This window comes from Camelus bactrianus, chromosome 7, assembly GCF_048773025.1.
Source record: "Camelus bactrianus isolate YW-2024 breed Bactrian camel chromosome 7, ASM4877302v1, whole genome shotgun sequence".
Taxonomy (NCBI): Eukaryota; Metazoa; Chordata; class Mammalia; order Artiodactyla; family Camelidae; genus Camelus; species Camelus bactrianus.
In genome coordinates, this window is record NC_133545.1 from 91,180,992 (window position 1) to 91,203,757 (window position 22,766).

The 22,766-nt window shown below is 51.4% G+C and overlaps 2 protein-coding genes across 23 annotated transcripts; one reads left to right on the top strand and one right to left on the bottom strand.

Moving 5' to 3' along the window:
• Positions 1-603: 603 nt before the first annotated feature.
• LOC141578219 (uncharacterized) lies at positions 604-12,675 on the bottom strand. 17 transcript variants are annotated; one of them, XR_012508361.1, is made up of 12 exons: positions 12,538-12,675; positions 10,733-11,111; positions 9,980-10,115; positions 7,422-7,508; positions 6,914-7,074; positions 6,577-6,623; positions 3,902-4,030; positions 3,425-3,558; positions 2,968-3,020; positions 2,494-2,681; positions 1,024-1,188; positions 604-716 (listed from the first exon to the last, which is right to left on the bottom strand). XR_012508361.1 is itself a non-coding variant. In XM_074367836.1 (12 exons), exons 4-12 carry the CDS (start codon positions 10,019-10,021, stop codon positions 713-715), a joined length of 822 nt encoding a protein of 273 aa, XP_074223937.1. In that variant the 5' UTR covers positions 10,022-10,115; positions 10,733-10,815; positions 11,031-11,111; positions 12,538-12,675; the 3' UTR covers positions 604-712. The 17 variants fall into 17 exon arrangements, 14 of the variants coding, with proteins under 14 accessions (XP_074223937.1, XP_074223936.1, XP_074223935.1 ...); XR_012508363.1 differs by having other exon boundaries at positions 2,494-2,685; XM_074367836.1 differs by lacking the exon at positions 2,494-2,681 and having other exon boundaries at positions 10,733-10,815; positions 11,031-11,111.
• Positions 12,676-12,820: 145 nt separating this feature from the next.
• On the top strand, positions 12,821-20,148 carry LOC141578220 (GDP-fucose protein O-fucosyltransferase 2-like). 6 transcript variants are annotated; one of them, XR_012508365.1, is made up of 4 exons: positions 12,839-13,106; positions 14,492-14,728; positions 16,865-16,966; positions 17,859-20,148. XR_012508365.1 is itself a non-coding variant. In XM_074367849.1 (3 exons), the coding sequence occupies exons 1-3, from the start codon at positions 12,908-12,910 to the stop codon at positions 17,945-17,947; spliced, it is 447 nt and encodes a 148-aa protein (XP_074223950.1). In that variant the 5' UTR covers positions 12,821-12,907; the 3' UTR covers positions 17,948-20,148. The 6 variants fall into 6 exon arrangements, 4 of the variants coding, with proteins under 4 accessions (XP_074223950.1, XP_074223948.1, XP_074223951.1 ...); XR_012508364.1 differs by having other exon boundaries at positions 12,840-13,106; positions 16,865-17,031; XM_074367849.1 differs by lacking the exon at positions 16,865-16,966 and having other exon boundaries at positions 12,821-13,100; positions 17,931-20,148.
• The last annotated feature ends 2,618 nt before the right edge of the window (positions 20,149-22,766 follow it).

Sequence of the window (22,766 nt, forward strand, 5' to 3'; positions counted from 1 at the left end):
CCAGATTTATGTAAAGGTTACTTCCACCCAGGCAGTGACCCCTGAAGGGCAAGAATGATGTCTGAACACACTCTCAAATCCAGAACAGAACCTGACAACAATTAGGCTCTGGGGTCTGTGTTTAGCGAGTGTGGAATCTCAGTGATGCCAGCTCTTAGACCTTGCCTTCCCATCCCACCCCTCACGATATGGCCCTTATGACCAGCTCTCCCGGGGCTGGGGCCACGGAACCCATTTACAGGACTGGAAGAATCTGATCATATAAACCATCCCCCAGATTATCATCAAGAGTCACCTGCATTTCAGGGATCAGTAATCCCAGAAGCTTTGCAGTTCAGGCAGGTGAGGGATTTTTATATCAGCTCTGTCTTCTACTGTGACTGCCTGGGTGACATCAGACAAGGAATTCTCAAAAGCCTGAGCTTTTCCTTTCAGGAATAATCTAAATAACAAATCTCGTTGACCACTCAACAAGTGTGATGTGAAGATCAATGATTTACACAGGAGTACAACATTCACTAGGTCATGGATTTAGAATCAGAGAAAAATCACTTGAGAAAGATTGACAGAATGTAGCTTTAATGCAAATTTAAGTATTCTTACCTTTCAGTAAGTCATCTTCTTCCCCAACTTAACACTTCACCCAAGTTTAAAAGATGTTTGAGAACAGGGATGAGTGTGCCAGCAATCTGGGACCCAATAACCTAAAATGTCACCTAGGAAAAAGAGGGGAGTAACACATTTTTAAAAAGCATGGTGAGGATGGCGGGGCCATCCCCCAACTCCAGACTAAGAAGCTCTAAGCAATACATTTCCTGCCTGCCTGGGGCATCAGCTGATGTGAAAACCCACCCAGAAACCTCACTGTCCAGCAGCTCCTCCGTAACACAGGCTACACTTTCTCAGAATTAAGAATTGGGGCCAGTAACCACTTTGCTGAAGAATAAAGACAAAGAAGAAGAAGAGCGTTCTGCCCCTCCCCAGGGGAGAGCCCAGACCTTGGGCTGCATGCACTGAGCCTACCTCCCAGGAGAAGGATAAACTGGAGAAGGGCGTCCTGCGAAACTGGGACAGCAAATGTTGAGATGGGAACAAATTGACCGGCTGGCCAGGGACAGCCCCCTCCGTCGCTGCCTTGGCGGCTGCCTCCGCCCCCTCAGCACATCCTGCCCACTTCCGGTGGTTAAGCTGTCAGGGAAACAGTGCTTTGCGACCTGGGGCAACAGAGGCTGCCCCCAGGCCAAGCTGCGGGGGAAATGGGATCTAAACCACCAGCTCCCAAGCGGCAAGCTCCATACCCCCGCCAACAACCCGCCGCCCCCGCAGCCTACAGCACCCCCGGGGCAATATGTCCTGGAGAAGGGTGACCCAGGAATGAGGGGCAGCAGATGCCACCCCCACGTCAGGCCTCCAGAGAGATGGGAGCTTATCCTCCAGCCCGCCAGGGGCAGACCCCCCTCCTCTCCAACCCTTGATGACACCGCGCCCACCTCCCAGGAGCAACCTGACCGGGTGTGGGGTTTCAGGCTAATCTTGGGCGGGAGAGGCCGTCCCCAGGCCAGGTCAGGGGAGAGGAGAAGAAGTGGCCCCATTAGGCGGGGCAGCCGGCCATCGCAGCTGCCTCTGCCCCTCGACAGCATCGCGCCCGCCTCCCAGGAGCAAGCTGACCTGGAGACGGGCATCCGGCTTCTTGGGCAGCAGAGTACGCCCCCAGGTTTGGCCGTGGGGAAGAGGAGAGCAAATTGACAGGCTCCGCGCTGCAGGTCCTCTACGCCTGCCGTCGCCTCCCCCACACTTTAAAGGCACTTCCCAGGGGGCCCCTCCCCCAGCAGGCTAAATGGGACAGGTGTGTCTGGTGATCTGAGGCAGGAGAGGCCACTCCCACACCAGGCCATCGGGGAGACGGGAGCCAATACACCAGCTCCCCAAGGCAGCCCCCTACTCCCCCAGCAGCCACCGCTCCTGCCCCCTGACCTCACGGTGGCCGCCTCTAGGGAGCAGGCTGACCTGGAGATGGACGTCCGGCGAACTAGGGACAACAGGGACCGCCCCCAGGGCAAACCACGGGGAGAAATGGGAGCAAATGGACCGGCTCCATGGGAAAACCTGCCGCTGCTGCCACCACCCCCAACGTAACACGCCCGCCTCCTGGGGCCAGGCTGACTAGGATACACGTGTCTCTTAACCCAGGGCAAGAGACACCGCCCCCAGGACAAGCCGCGGGGAAGATGGGAGCAAATGTGCCCGCTCCCCCGCTGCAGGCCCCCGACCCCCGCCACCCGTGCACCCTGACTACCCTGCCTCCCGCCCCCAGCAGGCAAAGTGGGAAAGGGTTGTCCCAGGACCTGGCGCAGCAGAGGCCGCCTGCAGGCCACGCGGCACAGACATGGGAGCTAATCCTCAAGCTCCCCCGGGGCAGCCTCCCTATCCCCGCAGCCACCACCATCCCAGCCCCCTGACTGCACCGCACCCATCTCCCAGGAGCAAGCTCACCTGGAGTCGGACCTCAGGCAAATCTCTGGCGGCAGAGGTCGCCCCCAGGCCAGGCCGCGGGGGAGAGAAGAAATGGAGCAGCTCCCTGGAATGGACCCCAACCCACAGCCGCCGCCGCCGCCGCCGCCTCCCAGGACCAAGCTCACCTGGAGACCGGCGTCCCGCCTCTACGGCAGCAGAAGCCGCCCCTGGCTCCGCCGCGGGGGAGAGCGGAGCGAATTGACCGGCTTCCGTGCGGCAGCCCCCCTATCCCCGTGGGCCCTGCACCTTAACCACACCGCCTCCACTCCCCACTCAGCTTGCTGAGTGGGACAGGTGTGTGCAGCGACCTGGGGCAGCAGAGGCCGCTCCCAGGCCCGGCAGCCGGGAGAAGGCAGCTATTCCATCAGTTCGCCAGGGGCAGCCCCGCTCCGCCCCCTTGCCGCTGCCACCGCCCACTGACCTAACCGCCCCACCACCCAGGAGCAAGCTTACCTGGAGTCCAACATCTGGCGAATCTCCGGCGGCCAACACCCCCCCAGGCCAGGCTGCAGGGAAGAGAAGAAATCGACCGGCTTGCCCGGGCAGCCTCCCACCCACCGCCGCCGCCGCCGCCGCCGCCGCCCCCTCCGCCACCCCAGACCATTGCACTAATCTCCCGGGGTCAGGCTGACTGCGAGGATGTGCACTTGCCTTCTGACCCTGGCCACGTGCCGGAGCACCTTCCTGCACCCCTACACTCCCTGTACCTCTGCACCCCTGCCACTCTCTGCCCTTCCGCACTGCCTGCACCCCCGCATCCCCTGAACTGCCTGCACCCTCCACAGCCCCTGCACCCCTGCCACCATTTACACCTTTGCACTGCGTACACTCCTGCACCCCTGCTTGTCCCACACACCACCTCTTGGGCCTGTGGCAGTCTCTGCTGTTAGACCAATGCACAGGAACTCACATCTTTGCCAGTATATGATGCATCAGTGGACGTCTGGGGTTGGCTGCAGGAAGGTACATGTTCCCGGTCACTAGCCTGGGCCACTAGGGTGATCTCTGTGAGGTCACCCAGGACGGGCTCAGAGATGCTGTTCTCTGGGAAGAGAGGAGTTGAAACCGGTCTTGAGGGCAGAGCTGTTCTCACCAGGTCATCCACGCTTCATGTTTTACACAGGGTTTCGGAGAAGTGAAATTGATCCGGCCAAGTAAGACCGGCCTGCTGTGCGCCCACCTCAGTCCTGGGCTCTGAGGCAGACCGACTGGCTCCCACCATCAGGACACAGTTTGGGCATCTGAATGGTCCCTTGGAGGCATCCTATCACTTCTCAGGAAGAAGTCTGGCTGCTTCCACCCTATGGCCCTCTCTCCCACTGTGCTGGCCTCAGGAAGGTTCCTTATTTGGGGAAGAATGCAGCCCACCCCCTACCCCACCGCTCACCTTTCTCTAACCCAGGCTGGTGCTTTCTCTGCCCTTCAGAGTCTGGAAAGCCATTTCTCTTCAGGTATGTCCCTTCTGAGATGGACTTGCTTCCACTCAATTCTAGGCGAGGATGCACCATGGAATGCACTGGGTAAGAGAACCAAAATAAATAGTTTCTTCTGTGAGGTTTTCTGTTTATCTACTGGGGCTGGGCTGTGTGTAGTTTGCTACAGCTATTCGTGCGAGAGGCTAAAGCCACCCGTGAGTCCTTGTTTCCATCTCCCCGCTGTCTTTGGGTTTTCCCTAGACACTCCTGAGACATTTACTTCTTTTAATTTTATTCCTGTTATAACACAGGGGCCCTACTGAAATGGAGGTAAGGTGTTGGGGGAGTGGGACAGAGCAGGGCATTTGTAGTCCTGTGATTAGTTCTCATTGAGCCTGTGCCCTGAGCTGTGACCTCCACAAGTGTGTCTCTTTCCCCCACCCCAATTTGGGTGACACAGAAGGTATTTCCCTTCCCCCAGGTAGGTTAGGCTCTGGTAAAATAATTTCTCATTAAAAAAAAAAACAAAACACAACCACCCACAATGGAAGAGAATGTTCTGGGTGTATTTCAATAGAGCTATTTTTTCCTTTCCTGGCAGGAACCATGAGGAGTTTTCCTATGATCTTCACTCTGAGAACAGGAAACGGTCCTGGAAGTAAAATGCATGAAAAAGAGCAGGGGGCCCCTCTGACTGGCCCCCTGGAGTTGTCACACTCGGACTTCCCCACGCTGAGCCTCCAGCTGGCCTCAGGGACCTGTTAAATCTGCCTGCCCCCGGGGTTCTTACAAAAGCGGGTTCTGCCCTGGGAGCTGTGACTCTCCAAGCCTGCCCGGCTGCCTCTCTGTGTTGGGAGCAGCTTTCCCCCTCAGTTTTCTTGTGGATCTAAGAAGAGCAGTGGGTTTGCAGCTCCCTCAGCTCTGGTGTTGTTTTCAGGACAGAAGGAGCAACTTCTGAGCTCCACACGAGCTGGACCAGAGGCTGGAAGCCTCCCCTCCTCTGCCTCCATGCAGACAATCAGTGGCTGTGGTTCTGGCCGAGTTTCTGAAGATGTGGATTTAAACACACACATCCCAGCCCCCACAGGAGCACACAGTCCCATAAAACCCTACAACTTCCACTGGTAACTACGGAACTGATGAGGACACGGGTTTCGGGGCTGCAGAGGCCTGACTGCATGACTTTCTCCGTGGCCTATTAATGTGGTTGTTATGGGCCTTGTCTGAAGTGGCTTGCTTACCGCACCTGGTACATGGGAAATATAAAATAAGTACTAGAACCTCCACTTTTTCTCCCTCTTGGGCCTTCCAACCTAAAAAGTAATACGTGAACTCAGACGGCCTAGTCACCACAATGAGGTCCGACCAGCCCGGCTCTCCTGAGTGATGGACACTGACTTGCGCATTAACTCGGAACAGTAGGGGAACCGCCTTCCTCTAACTGGGCATCTCCCCACACCAGGCACGCCCTCAGCTGAGAAGGGGCCAACTCCCCCATTGAGGTGTGTGCTGGTGGCTTCAGTGTGACCTGGCCCTGCCGGGACATGAACCTGCAGTGAGGTGGAGTGTCAGGAGGAGTGGGGTCCCTGCTGGGGCAGCAGGGGGCCCGGTAGCACCCTGCGCAGCCTGGTGCCTGAGGCTCCCCAACATCTCCTACGGCCCCCGGGTCGGCTCTGGTCTGGGCCACTCCATGCACCCTCCCAGTATCTTTTCATTAAGTCCCTTTTTTGCTTTTATCAGCCAGAGGTGGCTTCTGTTGCTTGTTCAGTGAAACAGTGCATCAGGAAACCAGACTATTTCTAAGATCAGTAAAATACGAACTTTGGTCAGCTCGCCGGGCAGACCGTGCAGCACAAATTCCCGCACAGGGCTGTGCAAATGCCTTACGTGAAGGGTCCTCATCATCTGTCTTCAGAGATACAGAAGCTCGTGGTTCAGGTAAAACCTCAGGGAGGGATTGAGGAATCCAAAGCTGGTTGGTTTCAAAGACTAACCGGTCAGAACAGACCCCTGAGCTGTGGTCAGAAGCCTGGCTCAATGTCACGCAGACTTAGCACCCTAATGTCCAGTGGGGCCGGTGCTGTTTCCTTTACAGGCTCTCGTTGGGGAGTCACTGTAGCCCCTTACACTCAGCAGGGAATCCAGCCCTCTTAGCCCCCACCCTGAGTGTTCCATGACACAAATCTCGGGAGTGTTTAATTTTCATCTTTGTTTAGGAGGATGAATGTGGGGCAAGAGGAGAGATAAATTCACACTTAGTGACACCAAGTCACAGCCAGTACCTCCTCCTCGGAGAGCTATGTGCTCCCACAGTGGTGGCTGGGGGGCTGGGCAGAGCCCCTCCTCTGGTCACAGAGGGACTCACTCCTCTGACTGCAACTGATGGGTTGGACAACCAATCCAGAGGGGACAGAGCATCTTTCCCGGGAATTTGGAACTGACACACAGAAATTAATTTCACTCATCTGGGGATTGGGAGGAGGGTGGGAATCAAATGAAACCAGAGCAGTAGAGAAAGTTACAAGTGAATGAGAGAGACAGAGAGACTGAACTTGTGAGAGTAAATAGTGTGAAGGAAGGATTACAATCAGGGCACAGAGGAATTCCAGCTCCTGGCAGTCTAGTGTGTCCCAGCCCATCAACAAACCTGCGGGATGGTTAACATCATTCCAGTTTTGCAGATTAGGAAACAGGCTGAAAGAGACGGGGGTTGGCTTTGGGTGCACAGTTAATTTAATTGCCATTGGACCCCTCACTTCCCACTGCCTGAAGGCACCATGATCCTCACAGGGACCCTGCAGTGCTGACAGCCTAGCACCCTGATCAAAGGGACCCTGCGGGAGTGGGAACCTCTCTGAGTTTGGAGAGTTCCCTGCACCGAGATTCCATGCATCAGCCGGCTCCCGCTCACCCCAGGTTAACGTCTCCCCAGCTGTGTAGTCCCCCGACCCGCTTCCCTCCCTGCCAGGCACCCCCGTTCTTACCACCGAGTGTACTGCAGGAATTCAGGCACAGGGATGCCCAAAGCAACACGAGCCCACCGGCTGTACAAACAGCAGACTCCCAGCCCCACCTGCGCTCCATGGGGATAGTAGGTGTCCTCACCTTTCATGTACCTAAGGCAATCTGTTTCTTCAGCTGGAGGCTATAGAGAAAAATAAAAGGTCCAAAACATTGTTCAGTGAGGAATTCCTCCAAGGACCTGACTTCAGAGTCTACAAACAGTTGTGCTGGCCGCTCTTACCCCCGGACATTGGGTGAGGTGGATTATTGATCAGCACAATCGCCGGGGGCCCAGCTCCTGGGCTTGGCTGCCCAGAGGGGGCTGGGGGAATGGGTAAGGCCAGGGCACTCAGGAAGAGCACAGAGGACCTGACATCTCGCCTCCGCAGTTGTAAACCCTTCCCCAAATCTCAAGGCATCGGACAGAGTGCAGCCACCACAATAATGAGATGTTCCCATCACTTCACTCACTCCTGTTGGTTCACTTACGTGCTGAGCATCCTCTGGGTCACAGGACATGACACACAGGATGGCCGATGGGACAGGCTTGGTACTTCCCCCTGGATCCTGTTCAATCTGATGGAAGAATGATCACTCATAAACGGTTTCTCAAAAGGATACATAGACAGGAGACAAACTGCAGAGTGAATCAAATTTTAAAATATAAATGAAGATCCCCCAGTCTCCCCGCCTAAGGTTAACAGCATAAAGAAAATAGATCTTGCCTTTGATCACCAAGGAAGTGGTCACCCTCTCTCAGGAGGAAAGGAGAGTTAATCTTTGAGCAGGACACAGAAGTGCTCCATCGAATTGGACCAGGACCTCTGCTTTCATTCAGCAAATCTGTATAAGCTCCTACTACTTATGGGAATCTAGTAACTATACCCATTCCCAAGGCTCTTGGGCTTTATTAGTCAACAAAATAGACACGACTCCCCATCACTGGGGGCTCAGAGTTTTAGCAGAGAAAACAGGCAACATGATGGGGGTAGCAAGAGCTTGGGGAAAAATAAGAGTGATATGAGCAAACTCAGGTGATGGTGGTGGGGTGGGAGGCAGGCAGGAGGGAATAAGGCAATCCTGGCAGATCTCAAGGAGTAATGAACTTGAAGCAGAATAGATCCGGAGGAAGAAGGAAGAGCCGGAGCCAGAGGCCCCCAGAGTGATGGGGAGAGTGTGGGCGGAGAGGCAGAGCAGGCCGGGTCCTCGAAGACTTTGGGACGACTTTGGCTCCTAATGGAATGGTGACCCTTTTAGTGAGTTTTGATGGGATGGGTGATGTCCAATTTATGCTTTTGTTTTGAGTTTTCTTGGGAGGAGGTTAATTTATTTATTTTAGTGAAGGTGCTGTAGTTTGAACCCAGGATCTCATGCATGCTAAGCATGCACTGTATCACTGAGCTACACCCACCCCCTCAATGTATGCTTTTAAAGGCTCCCTCTGACTCTGTGTGGATGAGATTGTAGAAAAGCAAAGATGGAAGAAGTAGGCTAATTGGTGTCCAACAAGGGGTTGAAGGTGGCTCCTAGGAGGGTGGGGAACAGGGAGTATGTGGTTAATGATTTCAGAGTAGCCAGAATTTTCTAACAAGCTGGATTTGCTGTCTGTGTGTGTGTAAGAGAAAGAGAGAGAGAGAGAACATGGTTCCAACATCTGGACCTGGAAAATGGGATGGATGTCCTCTCCATCCACAGGGGATGGGACAAGATGGGGCTGAGCAGGTGGAAAGGGGCTGGAATCAGCTCAGTTCTTCAATGTCATGATTAAGGAGTCTATTAGATATTGCCACAGAAATGCCTAATAGGTAGAGGAGTCTGGGGTTTTTTTTCTTTCTTTTTAACATTAAAAAATATAATTTAAATGTATTAATTTTATTATGTGAATGGATTTGGAATTTTATTTCATGCCAAGGTATATGTTATAATAGCCAAATGGAAAATATATCAGAAAAGGGGAGAAATGAGGGCTTTCACATAAACTGACTGTCCATAACGTAGGTAAAATTTCAATGAAACAGTCTTCAGTGCAAAAACCTCATCTTGGTGTTACATAAAATTAAATGAAAAAGGACTATGTTGATGTATCATTATTTCATGTTACATAGTAGCCCCAAACAAACACACTGTTTAACTATGAGGCTTGTAGAAATACTATTCACTTTATTGACATAAATACAGAAATGCAGAAAGGTTCTAAGGTAGAATAAGCATCTTAGTGGAAATAATAGAGATCTGAGCATTTCACATGATATGTATGGACTGATTCAAAATTTGGAAAAGTAATTTACACAGTAGAACATATGTATGAATGTGAAAGCAAGATGAATGAAAGAAAAAGAATATGAGTATCAGGGAGAGAGTTCCAAATGGAAAAGGCCAATCAGGGAGTTTTGGACAAATCGAGAAATTGATGGCATGTCAATTTCCAAGTCTGGTTGCTTCCACCAAAAGTATAGCAGTGAGATAGAGGAGAGACCCAGGACCCAACTCCGAGGCACATTCGCAGTAAATATTTGGAAAAAAGAGGAGACGTTGGCAAAAGACCAGCCAGTGGATCGAAAGCAGAGCGATGGGCTGGAGGCCAAGTGAAGCAGGAACACGGGGGAGGAGAAATGGAAGAGCTGGGTCAAATGCTGCCAAAGGGCCACGCATGATGAAGACTAAAAACTGACCACTATATTTAGCAACGTGGGGTCACTGATGGCCTTGACAGAGCAGTTTCCATAGAGCGAGGGATCAGGGGGAAAGCCAGAGTGGGTGCCAAAGGGAATGGCTCAAGAGAATATGCAGACAGTGAGTTTAAACGACTCATTAAAGATTTGCTGCAAAGACATGGGGTGGCAATTGGTGGGGGCCAATTAGAGTCAAGGAGTGCTGTTTGTTTCTTTTAAGAGGATGGACTTTTATATACTGATAGGAGCCAACTAGCAGGAGAACAAAATAGATGAGGTAGTGACAGAGAGGATGGATGTGGGAGTGACAGCCCGGAGAAGATTGTATGGATGGGCCCCCTGGTGACTTTTGGATGATCTGGCTTTCGATGTCACCTGTAATAAGAGGTGGGGCAGCGAGAGTGAGGTCACAGACATCAGAAGGCGAGCGGATGTGCTGGGAGTTGCTGGTGAAAGTTCTCTTCTGTTGGCTTCAGTTTGCTTGGTCAAAGTAGAAAAGTAAACTTACCAGCTGAGGGACGAGAAGGAAGAGTTACTGGAGTCATGAGCAGAAGATACAAAAGAGCCTTCAGGGACAATGGGACAGTGAAAAGAGCAGAGGGAGACGGGGGGAGTGTGCTCCCAGAAAGTTACGTTTTATCTTTGAGGTCCCCAAGTGTTGGATGTGTGATTGCCCTTCCTGCTGTCTACGAAATAAAAATTGAGTATGGTTCAGGGAAAATGCTATTTCATTCTAAGAGGCTGCCTGTTTCTCAGGAACGGTCATCTTAAACTGCAAACACTACAAAAATGTTGAAAAGAAGAACTTGTGTACCCAATGACCCACTATTTTCTATAAATTTGGTTGCTATTTAGTTCCCCTATCAATACCACAGAACCGATACTGCCTAGGATGGAGATACATCGATGCTTAAATGGAAATGAAATCTGTATCTTTTTCCTAAACTCCATGGCTTCCTTAACATCCCATTCCCCTTGGAATTTAGGGGTGTCCGGTATAAGAAATAAGAAACAGTTTGAGAAAATCCCGGCTCAGAATTACACAGCACAACCTCAGCTCAGAAGTATACAGACATAAAAATGTTTAGAAGCAAAACTCCATAACTACTCTTAAAGAATTTTGCAAACCTGGGCCTGCCCAGATGTTTCCAAACTGGAAAGGTACTCCAATCAGTTGACCGGTACGGGAACCAGAGGCTGGTCAGCCTTTTCTGTAAAAGCCAGAGAGTAAATATTTTCAGTTTTGCAGATCATTTTGTTGTAACCATGCAGGTCTGCAATAAGAAAGCGAAGAGCACTGGGAGACACGAAACAAATGGGCATGCCCACACCCTCCCTTCCACTCAGGGCAGCTTCTCTGTGGTGGGGAGCTTTGCCACAATGACTTGTTTCTTTGTTTCCATTGGTTTCTTTGTTTCCACCTTACTGCTCAAACTCAGAACTTCAAGTGAGCCTGGTCCTTCAGCATCCATGCAGAAAGAAGGCTGAGCGGGGGTGGGGATCCCACCTGACAGAGAAGAGAGATGGCTTGTCACCATGACATGAGACAATCACACCTTCCGGGGTGAAAGGGAACAAAGATAAGGGAGGGGCACAGCAGTGGGACCCCTGGGTCACCTGCCAGGCTTGCTCTCCCTCCACGGCCACCCTGGGGGCCTGGGTGGTGTTGGAACTCAGCTACAGTGATTAGGCTGAGGGGACTCAGGATAAAGGAACCTCCGTCTCCACACCGGGTTCCAAACGCAGCCTCTCTAAGTCTACCCTCTGAATTTCTGGAACTCAGCTGGAAGAATACATGATCAGGCCAGACCCAGAGCCCAAGCCAAACACGACAAGGGTCACGTGGGGTTGTAACCCGGTGCTCAGCGGTCGGGGTCTCCTTGCAAATCTGCAGAAATCCCTGTTCTGCCTCATTCCTGGGAGAAACCCCACATCTCTTCCTGCTCTGTCTGTTCTTCTCTTGAGGCTATTGTCCTGGAGGGATGCAGAGTCCTTGAACCTGGCCCTCCAAACGTACATAAGCAGCCTGTTCAATAAAACAAATTATGCACTTTTTCACATTTGCCAGTTTTTTGATTCCAGAAAGGCTAGGGGACTCTTTCTCACTGTCTCCTGTGCCCCCACCACTTGGTGGCCCTCTCCTCATGGAAACACGATTTCCCACAACTGCACCCTGCCTCCCAGCTTGTCAGAGGGGAGTGACCCACAAAGACACAGGTGTTTGTGAGGATCCTGTCCCCCAGCAGAAAGCCTACTCCTGGAGCCACGGACAGGGATCTGGCCTCCTGAGCCGCTCAGCTCTATTTGAAAGCCTAAACTGGGGACCCCGAACATTGCTGACTGACTTTCTGAGTCACCTGGGCTGGAAGGGCCTGATTTTTCTTTCCAAGAATGGATGTAGCACAGCCTCCATTTTCAGGGCTGACATTCATGACGTATCTAGTTCCCCCAAATGCACCCCAGGAAGGAAAGGCCCTTCCATCCCACTGGTTAGAAACCCAGCCCAGGGGAGTTCCGAAGCACTGCATTGCTGTCAGGTCCAGCATCCCTGCAGAGTGGCCCCTGCCCCTGAATGAGCCCCTTCCCTGGGCTTTCCCTGCCTCGACATGACCACACCCCAGGTGGTGCTGGGGAAGGCAGGGAGTGCAGTGAGGGGAGGGGGGAAGCAGAGCCCCTTGCTCTGGAGTGAGGAGACCACAGAGAAAGGCACACACCACCCCGACCCTATACCCCAAACTCTTAGCCCCGCCAACACAGGGGCCGCTCTGCGCCCTCTCACCGTGGCTCTCCTGTGAGACTGCACCCAACCCGACATCTGGTACCCAAGCCCTACCTCCCCTCTTATGACAGATCCCGTCTTCTTGGAAACTGCCTAGCAGCGCGTATTCAAGGCCGGCAGCGGGCCTGGCGGATCTGCACTTCAGGTGCCCTACCTGGCCAGCCGTGCGTGCCTGGGCTCAGTCCTCTATCTTGCCCACCGGTAGCCTGGGTCCACGTCCGGTGCAAGCGGAGGCCACGGAGCCCAGGCTGATCCCCACACACGGACAGGTGAGGGTGCCCCCGCCCCGCTGCCCCGCCCACTGGTGGCAGCAACGCCCCAGCCTCCGGCCGGCGCTACCTGCAGGTCAGGACTTCCGGGCGGCCCTGCCCTCCCCGGCCCCGCCCAGCTGTCCCATAAGCCTCCCCCCACCCCCGTCCTGGCTGCGCCCTGGCTCCCATTGGCTCCGCAAGTTCTGCCCTCGCACAACTAGACTCGGGAGGACGCACGACGCAAGCGCTAGGGGAGGGCCCCGCGGAGTTGCCATGGTTACAGGCGCCACGCTCTGCGCGGGCCGGCGTGCGCTTCTGGGGCGGGTAGCGGGCTCCGGAAGTGTGCAGCTGCCCGGGACCATGGCGGTGCTTGCTGCTGGGGATGGCGGCTTGCTCGGCCGGGCGACTAGTTCTGGCCTGGTCAGTCGGCGGCCGACATCCTGTCTGGGGCGGCGTCCCACAGACGGTAAACGTACGTCCGCGCCGTCGGCGGGGCCGGCGGACATGAACCGGGGTGGGATCGGGGTTGGGGCGGTGGCCGGGGAGGGCTGTGGTGCCGGGGAGCGTGTTGGGGCGGGGCGGGGCAGGGCTTGGGCACAGCCTCAAGCTTTCCTCCCCCTCAGGCAATGGGGCTGGGGCCGCGAGTCTGGGTCGCCCTTGGTGGCCGCGGCCTCCCAGAACCCCCCGGGAAGGGCAGGCGGAGGACCCATCTTAGATGAAGCGGGGCCTTACCCGGGTTTTGAAGAGCCCCAGAATCAGATGTTGGAATGGGGTGGCTTATCAGCCTTGTTTATCTGCAGGGAAATTTCAGTTCCATCCAGATGTTGGTTCCTTCAGTCAACCTCAGGAAAAAGACACAAGGGTCAGTGCCGATAAGCAGTTATCTAGGGCTTGACTCAAAATAAACTATGCGGGGTGTAGGGATGGTAGATGGGACCCTCCCTCTTGAAGTTAGCAGTCTTCTGGGATTAGAGGCCCCAGTTGAGGATTACATCCTCATCTGCAGTAATGGAGCTTGTGAGAAACACACAGAGAAGGGAGGGGTGTTTTGGCGGTAACTCATTACAGAATCCAGGACCCTTGCCTGGCTCTTGTGTAGAAGAGTCTCGCCTTGGATAGGGCAACAGTTATCAAAGTGTATCCAAGGCCCCTGAGGTGCAAGACCATTTTCATAGAAACGCCGGGATGTCACCTGCCTTTTGCACACTCTTGCTCTCCCGAGTTCCTGCGGGGTTTTCCAGGGAAAACCTGGCCTGCGATATCACAAAACAGGGAATGCAGAGGCAGATAGGAGAATTCAGCTCTCACCAGTCCAAAAGAGATTTGCAGAAATTAAAATCACTGCTATTCTTCTCACTAATGATTTTTCTTTTGAAAAATAGAAATATATTTTGTTTAAGAGTATTAATGGTAACATACAGTAGATTGTTAATATTTTTAAGTGAATTCATACACTTTCTCTAACTTCTTATTTAACTTCTAACACAGGAAATAGTGATAGATTAAACTCACATAAATAGCAGCCTTTTGGAGTTCTCAGTAATTGTTAAGAGTGTATAGGGTTCTGTAGAACAAGAAGTTTGAGAGCCCCTGGAGAACGGGTGCTCAGATGCTAGTCGGGTGCTTAGTGGTGTTAGACGGATGCCAAGATGTCTTCCGCAACTGCTCCCGGACTTGAAGTAATTGGCCACATGGAGATGGGTGGGCAGTGCCTCCACTTTACAAACCAGAAGCTGCTGAATGTGTCTGGAGTCTAGGCCATGGGCTGTGCAGGGATTCCCGTTGTATCTGTTCTATCTAAGCCGGGATTCCTGTGCAGAGGCCTGGCCCTGAAGACCCGCTCTCCTTTGCTCCCAGCCAGGTACCTTCTGTGTGACTTCAACCCTCCAGAGGGCTTCAACCTCCTTAGGAACGTCTGCATCCACATTGCCTTCCTCCTGAAGACCCTGCTGAAGATGGAGGAGCCGGTACTGGTGCTATTCCCTTGGGGCCACCTCTACCACTGGCAGAGCCCCGATCCCTGGTCCGACTCCTTTGACCTCCCAAGTCTCAACAGAAACATCCCTGACATTGAGTACGAGCAGTTCGTTGCAGGTGAGGTGGTGGTCATTTAACTGGGGCCAGGTGGTCTTTGTTCTGGTTCCGATCTGAACATCGGGCCATCTTACTTTGGGCTTGTCGGTCTGCTTAGGGGCCCTGCTCATGTTTCCTACACTGCAGGTGAATTTGGTTTTTCCATAGTTTTTTCGGGAAGTCAATTTGAAGTGTATGAGCTCTATGTCCCCTCCCCTCTGAAAACCCTGGCCTCCTGGTGAGATGCAGCGGTGACAAGGAGGCCACTGCCACAGAGGCCCTTGTCCCAGAAAGAGTCGCTCGCTGTGCAGTCAGGGCTGTTCTTACCTGTAGGAAAACACGATGTGTGTGTAGCATGGGCCACGTGCTGGAGAAGATATGTAACTGCCCATCCAGTATAATTTGGTCCTGCTCAAGCTACCCATTTTAAATTTTGTAAGAGGGAAGAGTTCAAGATTTTCTTTGAATAAAGGTATTTAGAGCTTATCAATTTTTTTTAAATTGAAATGTGTTTGATTTACAATGTTTTGTTAGTTTCAGTTATACAGCTGTTTTGTTAGTTTCAGGTATGCAGCATAGTGATTCAGTTGTACATATACATAGTCTATTCTTTTTCAGGTTCTTTTCCATTATAGGTTGCAAGATACTGAATATTCTTCCCTGTGTTCTACAGTGAATCCTTGTCGTTTGTCTGTTTTACATATAGTAATTTGTATCTGTTAATCCCAAACTCCTAAGTTTGTTTTATAAGTCTGTGAGTCTGTTTTTTGTTTTATAGATAAGTCCATTTGTATCATTATTTTAAAAATTCCACATATAAATGATATCATATGATACTTGTCTTTGTCTAACTTATTTCACTTAGTGAGATAATCTCCAGTTCCATCCATGTTGCTGTAAATGGCCTTATTTCCTTCTTTGTTATGACTGAGTAATATTCTGTTATATCTAAATACCGCATCTTTATCCAGTCATCTGTCAGTGAATGTTTAGGTTGCTTCTATGTCTTGGCCATTGTAAACAGTGCTCCTGTGAAAATTGGGGTGCAGATATCTTTTGGAATGAAGGTTCCCTCTGGTTATATGCCCAGGAGTGGGATTGCTGGATTAGGTGATAAGCCTTTTTTTTTTTTTTTTTTTTTTTGTCTTTTGAGGAATCTCCATACTGTTTTCCACAGTGGCTGCAACAAACTACATTCCCACCAACAATGTAGGAGGGTTTCCTTTCCTCCACAGCCTCTCCGGCATTTATGGTTTGTGGACTTTTGAATGATGGCCATTCTGACTGGTGTGAGATGATAACATTGTAGTTTTGAGTTGCATTTCTCTGATAATTGAACGATATTAAGCATTTTTTATATGCCTATTGGCCATCTGTGTGTCTTCATTGGAGAATTGCTTGTTTAGTTGTTCTGCCCATTTTTGGATTTGGTTGTTTATTTTTTTCTTATTAAGTTGTATGGACTATTTATATAGTCTAGAAATTAAGCCATGGTCAGTCTCATCTTTTGCAAATATTTTCTCCCATTCCATAGGTTGTCTTTTAGTTTTACTTATGGTTTCTATTGCTGTGCAAAAGTTTATAAGTTTAATTAGGTCTCATTTATTTATTTTGGCTTTTATTTCTGTTGCTTGGGTTACTTAGATTGCCCTACGAAAACATTGCTGAGATGTATGTCAAATAATGTTTTGCCTATGTTTTCTTGTGAGAAGTTTATAGTGTCGTGTGTAATATTTAAGTCTTTAAGCCATTTTGAGTTTGTTTCTTTTTGGTTTTTTTGCGACTCTAATGTATGCTTTTGATTTGTGGTTACCTTATTCTTCAAATATATCAGCCCATTACTATATCTATTTCCTTTAGACTGATAATCACGTAGGCTCCAACACATCCTAAGAATAACGAAGAAAAAAAAGAAAGAAAAAAATCTACATTTTCTTGCTCCCCTCTCCCATTCCCAACTCTTTTTATTTTGATGTCCTTTTTCATTTTTACATCTTTATGTTTATTCTCTTGCAACTCGTTATTGCATTTCCAACTATGGTTTTCCTGTTTCTATAGCATCCTGCTTCCTTTCTGTTTAGAATAGAACTTTTTAATGTCTCTGTTAGGTTCAATATTGCTGAGTTATCTCACCTCCCCCTCCCACCTTCCCCCCAGGCCTCTGAATCCTCAGTCCAGGGAAGCTAAACCATTCTAGCCTTCATCGGTTCTGGGAAAGCAATCTTCAGAGTGGGAAAAGACATTGAAAAATAATATTCTGTGAGTTGCATTCTACCCTTGCCCAGAGATGAGAAACATCTGAAGGTGGAGGAAAACAGTTGGAGGTGGGGAACACAAAGTCTTTTCTCCTTTTGCTACTGAAGAAATGATTGCTTTTGTAATTAGTGATGATGCCCTTTAAATTGGTGAGATCGAGATTCCACAGCTTCAGCGCCTGTGAATAACCAGCTGGGAGAAAGCTCTCTAGGGCCCCTGCAGTGGGAAAGGCAGCCCCTCTGAGTACCTGTTGTTCTGTATTCTTCCTGCCTCCACACGGGTTCCCTAGGCACCGTGCAGGACGATGCAGTTACCCAAGGTGGAGGACGGGGAGACCCCTGCTGTGTGGCGAGCCACAGAAGCCCACACTTGAAGGACAAAATGTAGAGTAGTGGGGCGGTCATAGGAACAGGGGATGGTTGAGACCCAGGATGGTGTCCTGGAGTCCAGCAGCCAAGGCTGGTGGGGCAGATGGGGCCCTGGGGCATGGGCAGTCCTTGAGGGATCTGAAGCAAAGATAGGAACCAAGAGACTGGATTCGTGTGGGGGTACGGCACCCCTTGGAGGCTGCGGGGCAGCTCAGTGGGCCCAGGGGGAGCAGGCACTTCCCCAAAGCTGGGTTGACAGGTCACAACCAACTCACTGGGGACCGAGAGGCACTGAGTCATTTTTAACTTTTTGTCCCTCTTCCTGGAAAAGAAACTGCTGCCTGTTAAATAGCCTGTGTCGTTAGTGAGAATTAAAGACATGAAGCAAGATTGCCTCAAAAGTCATCCATTGTGTAGTTGTTAATAAGGGTCAAATGAAAACTTGAATAGATGAAATGAAGCATTCATCAGAGGATTTGAAACTCCTTTAAAATAAAAATTCTTGCTGCCTTTGTTCTTCATTTCAGGGTTCACTTGGTGATAATAATCATAACCAAAGCAACAGCAAACCCTTACAGAACTCTGTCCTGCTGTTCCAGGAACGCTGTGTTCATGACAACCCAATGAGTTGGCACCACTATGCGTTCCACTTTAAAGGTAAGGACATTCATTAGTCACACGGCTAATAAATGGCAGAGCTGGGACTTGAACCCGAGCTCTCTGGACCCAGAGACCCCTCTCAGCCCCTTCACTGCAGCTCATCACTTGGCATGCCCGACACAGGCCAGCATTTACGAGCAGCGTGACCTTGGCCAAGGCTGCTTCACTGCTTGGTCTCTGATTCCTCATCTGTAGAATGGGGGTGTGGGCAGTGAACTCTGTGAGCTCAGTGGTCACTTCCTCCAGCTCTGCAATTCTACTGCTTTGAGTTAGTATAGTAAGTATCCGAGCCCCTACATGGCCCACACATGGGCTGGCGCTTTGCTAGGCCCTGGGTTACGGAGCAAAGTAAGATCCGCCTGCTCCTCCGAGGAGCCTGTGTCCCTCCACGGCAAACAGCTGCGAGGCCCAGGCTCCCTCGCTGGCGGTCGGGGGCTGGGCAGGAAAGTCTGATAAGAGAAGATGGAGGCAGAGCCCCTCCGGGAACAGTGGTGGCCACACAGCTCTCAGGAGCGAGAGCCTCTGTCCAGGCTGCTGAGAGGGGGATCCTCATGAGGCCAGTAGTCCCCCCAACCTAAGCCCTCAGGACAAAGATCCAGCCATCCCTGCAGTGTCACCATAGAGCCAGTCCATCCTCATCACTGTGCCTCTGTGCTCCTTTGTCCTGGGGCCTCTCTTCCCCCTACACCCAGAAGACTCTTCTCCCTCTCTTCTCTGAGTGCCCCCTCACTTCACCCGTGGTCCCTGCTTCCTGGGCCACCATCACTGGAGTTGACGCTTTGCACCTTAACAACCCCCGTTTGATCAGGAGCCTGGGTTGGCCTCCTTGTGCTCACTTTCCACCTTCAGATGATTGCTCCTCCCCTCGTGGGAGCACATGGAAAACCCAGATCCTTTCCTAGCAGTGCCTGCCACCCTGGCCTCCCTGCTCATCTGCCTCAGTCAGGAGCACCTGGACCACCAGCTCTGTATTGCCTCGCCTCCTACCATCAAGACGTCAAAGTTCATTCTCCTTCCACCACCCAGTATGGTCATTGTAGGGTCTTCTTCTCTGTCAGCCTGAGCCAGCCACCCCCCATTCACCCTACCCCCGGGCTCATACCCGGGCGTGTCTCCACCCAAGGTCCAGCCTCTCTCCTTTAAGTGCCCACCTCTAGCCGTCCAGCTTCTTCTCCACCAGCCTCCCTGGCCCTCCTTCACCCTCACTGGGGCATCATGCGCTGACTCCTCTGCTTTCCTGCCTGTCCACGTTCCTCTTACTTCCACTTCCCCACCTTCCAGCTCTGCATCCACAGTCAGCACTCTCTTTATGACAGACAAAACCCCCTTGAGCCTTGACCTTTTCAGTTCCTCACCAGGCCGACTTCCATCTCGGTTCACCCAGCTCTACTTGTTCTGAGCCTGCAGGCAGCAGGCTCTCCCAGCACAGATTTCCAAGACTACAAATCAATGCCCACCATGTTGCCGCTGCCAGGCAATCCTCCAGGATTTCTCTAGTGAGCACATTTCCCCACTTATCACTCAGTGGTGTCAACATTCTCTGCTCTCTGCACACCTCTAACCTTCCCTCTGTCTCTTCCCTGACTCCCAGCAGATGGCCTTGCCTCCTGCTTCAGAGAGAATGACATGTCACTGGAAAGGAACTCGCTCACCTGCAGCAAACCTGCTCACCTCACCTTTTATCTGTCCCTCTCCCACCTGGACTCTAGCTGTAGTTGTTCTTAATTCAGTGAGTTTAGTTGACATATATATACACAGTTAAAAGCATAGCACACTATCGGCTACCTTCTAGGGGTTACTTTTTCAATTTAACATGGAGTGTGTGATTCATCCACTTCATTGCATGTACCTGCAGTTCATTTGTTTTAACTGATCTTAAATGTTGTGTGTGTGAAAGTAACACAAGGCAAGGGTAAGCCAGGATTCAGGATGCTGGTTACTTCCTGTGAGAAAAGGCCAAGAGCAGGATAGGGAAAGAGGACACAGTATGTCACTGTCAATATTCCTGTTATGATGCTGGGTGATAGGTTCATAACTGTGTCTTATAATATTAATTTTAATACATAAATACCTCTGACAGGCACCTAAGATGAGAATGTGTCATGAACCAAGACATACAATGGGTAATATTACATAATTATTGTTATGTAATCTTGTTATATTATATATTAATCATAATCTTACATTATTTGTTATGGGTTATATATTATATAGATGCATGAATTATATATTATGTGTATAAACACCTACATATGTATTATATACTATCTGCTAAAAAATAAACAGAAGATAATATGCTAGTATATCTTCTATTATGTATTATTTAATAAATAATAACATACTCTATCCTGTTATATGACATGGAACATAATCTTTAATAAAATAAGAAATCTGTCAATATATATCGGTAATTAATAAAATTAAAAAAAACAGCCCGCAGCTTTTAACGCCGACACCGCTCCAGCTGTCACTGTGATTTCTCTTCCCTTTCATGGCCGAGGCCCTCACAGTGCTGTCCGTTCCCCCTTTCATCTCCTTATCCTGAACCTTCCTCCTCCTCCCATCCCATGCTGCCTTCTGCCCCGTGGCCCCTCTAGTCACCAGCGGCCTCTGGGGCACTGACCTGCGGGCACGGTCTCAGGCCCCAGCTCACCTGCCTGTCCGCCGCCTCTGCCACCGCTGGTGGGGGCGGGGCGGGGGTCAGAGTGCACCCCTTGTCCTGGAAGAGAACACAGCACAGACTGTGACCAGCAGCAGGTGTGGCCCAGAACTGCAGGACTTGGGGGAGAGCCAGACTGTCTGCATCCAGACCTGGGGCACTTGGAGTGTGAAGAAGCCCCGTCCTCACTGCCCCTGAAGTGAGGAAAACACCCTCAGGTGAGTTAAAGTGCTTATGACCTAGGTCTGTTGGCTGGAAAGGACAAACGGGCCCCTAAGGGGAGGGTAGTTGATGTTCCAGGCCCCACCAAAGCCCTAAGGGCTGGCGGGGAACCAGGCTGGACGCTCCACTGGACCCAGTGCCCCCTCGGGGGTGGGGCCTTCGGGAACAAGCAGAAAGCCCTCTGTCTCTGGGGGGGAACGGGGCAGTGTGGGAGCATCCCTGCAGCGAGTCAAGTGAAGTCAGGGCCTGTGGGATCCATTTGTATGGCCACATCGAGCCTCAGCAGAAGCCACAGCAGGAGTGGATTCCTGTCTCTCCAGCTGTCATCCTCGTGTCTGAGTGCCAGGCTTCAGACCTGATCCCCTGGGGCGCTAGGACAGTTATAGACAGAGGCGGCTCGGGGAGGCCTCAAGAGGGTGGTACTGGCCTTCCTGCCAACACGATTACATGAAGATCAAACAGTCCATCGATGGGAAGAAAATAAGAACCATGGTCACCTCTGGACCCCAAGCTTAGACGTGGTGCATGGGGGACATCTATCGACAATTCAGCGAGGTTCTGGCCAGAGCTAGAGGCCAGGGCAGCAAGCCGGGAGTGACACTGGGGAGCATCATTGTGCAGAGGCTGGACTGGGTGTCTGCAGGCTCCTCCCAGGAGAAGCCTCAGAGTTTGGGAGGTGGCTAACATGGTTCCTTCATGTCACCAGCAAGTGGTGCCACCTGTGGAAAATCAGCTGTGATCCTGAGATGGGTCAGCCCTGGGTGATGTGATAAAGGCTCCTACAAGAGGGGGCGCCAGATGGACAGTGAACCAACCAACAGGCTGATGAGATTCCCACCTGTGTTTATCGTGCTTTCGTAGCCAAGAATGAGGAGAGAGTTGAATGGCTCACCATGAATATTTTAACAACTTTAGAGAGTTCCATGTCTCACTGCATTTAAGTGTCACCTGGAAGAATTCAAGCAGTGTCTAGACCCAGGGGAGGCAAACGGCCTCTCGGTTCCTCTTCAACCTGGCAAACCCAGCAGCCCTCTATGGCCAGACCTTGGCAAGTGCCTTCCCTTGTTATAACAAAACCCTTCCCCCGCACGCCTGTGGTAAGCTTTTGTTTTATTTAATTAATGGGAATGAAGGTACCTTACAGCCTCCACAGACTTTTCCTTAGGGCTTCTCTCCTTAGACCCGGGCCCCCCGCTGCCCTGGGTCCTGCACTGCAGAAGGTTCCCCTGGCCCTGACACTTCCTCTGGCCACGCCCTCCATCGGGTGGAGTCAGCAAGGCCAAGGGAACATGGTCATTGGCTCCATCCCATGCTCTAGAAACCCAGGACGCCGAATGCCCTGCCTCAGCAGCCCCTGACCCATTTCTAGTGCCTGCACCGGCTCTCCCCGGAGTTCAGATTCCCAGGACTCACAGAGAGGCCAAAGGGCAGCTGTTTGCATGGAGGTTATAGGCAGAGCCCGGACGTGAAATCTGAGTGTCCCCCTGTGCACATCCAAGGCCACTTATGGCAAGGGATGGACCCAGCATTGGGAAGAAAAGGGTCAGGCTAGTGATCAGAGTCTGGGAATCAGCTCTCCCCACACACTCACTTTCTTTGCAGGACTCCCCTGAGTCTGGTTGTTCTAATTTTGAACCTGGCCTTCCCCCTTATAATGAATGTATATTTGTAAAGGCAGGACTTTAGAACCTACTGCACTTAAAATGTTTAGATATATAGAATGTGAGCTCCCAGGTATGCTCTGGCCCTGCACTTCCAAGGGTCCAGAGCATTTATGTTGGCTCTACTGAGACTGTAAGTGGCAAAGACCATCTCCAGAGAGGAGGGGCTCCTGCTTCACAGTCCGAAGTCAGGATCTTCTGAGCGGATAAAACAATGGACACTGAGACCCTCA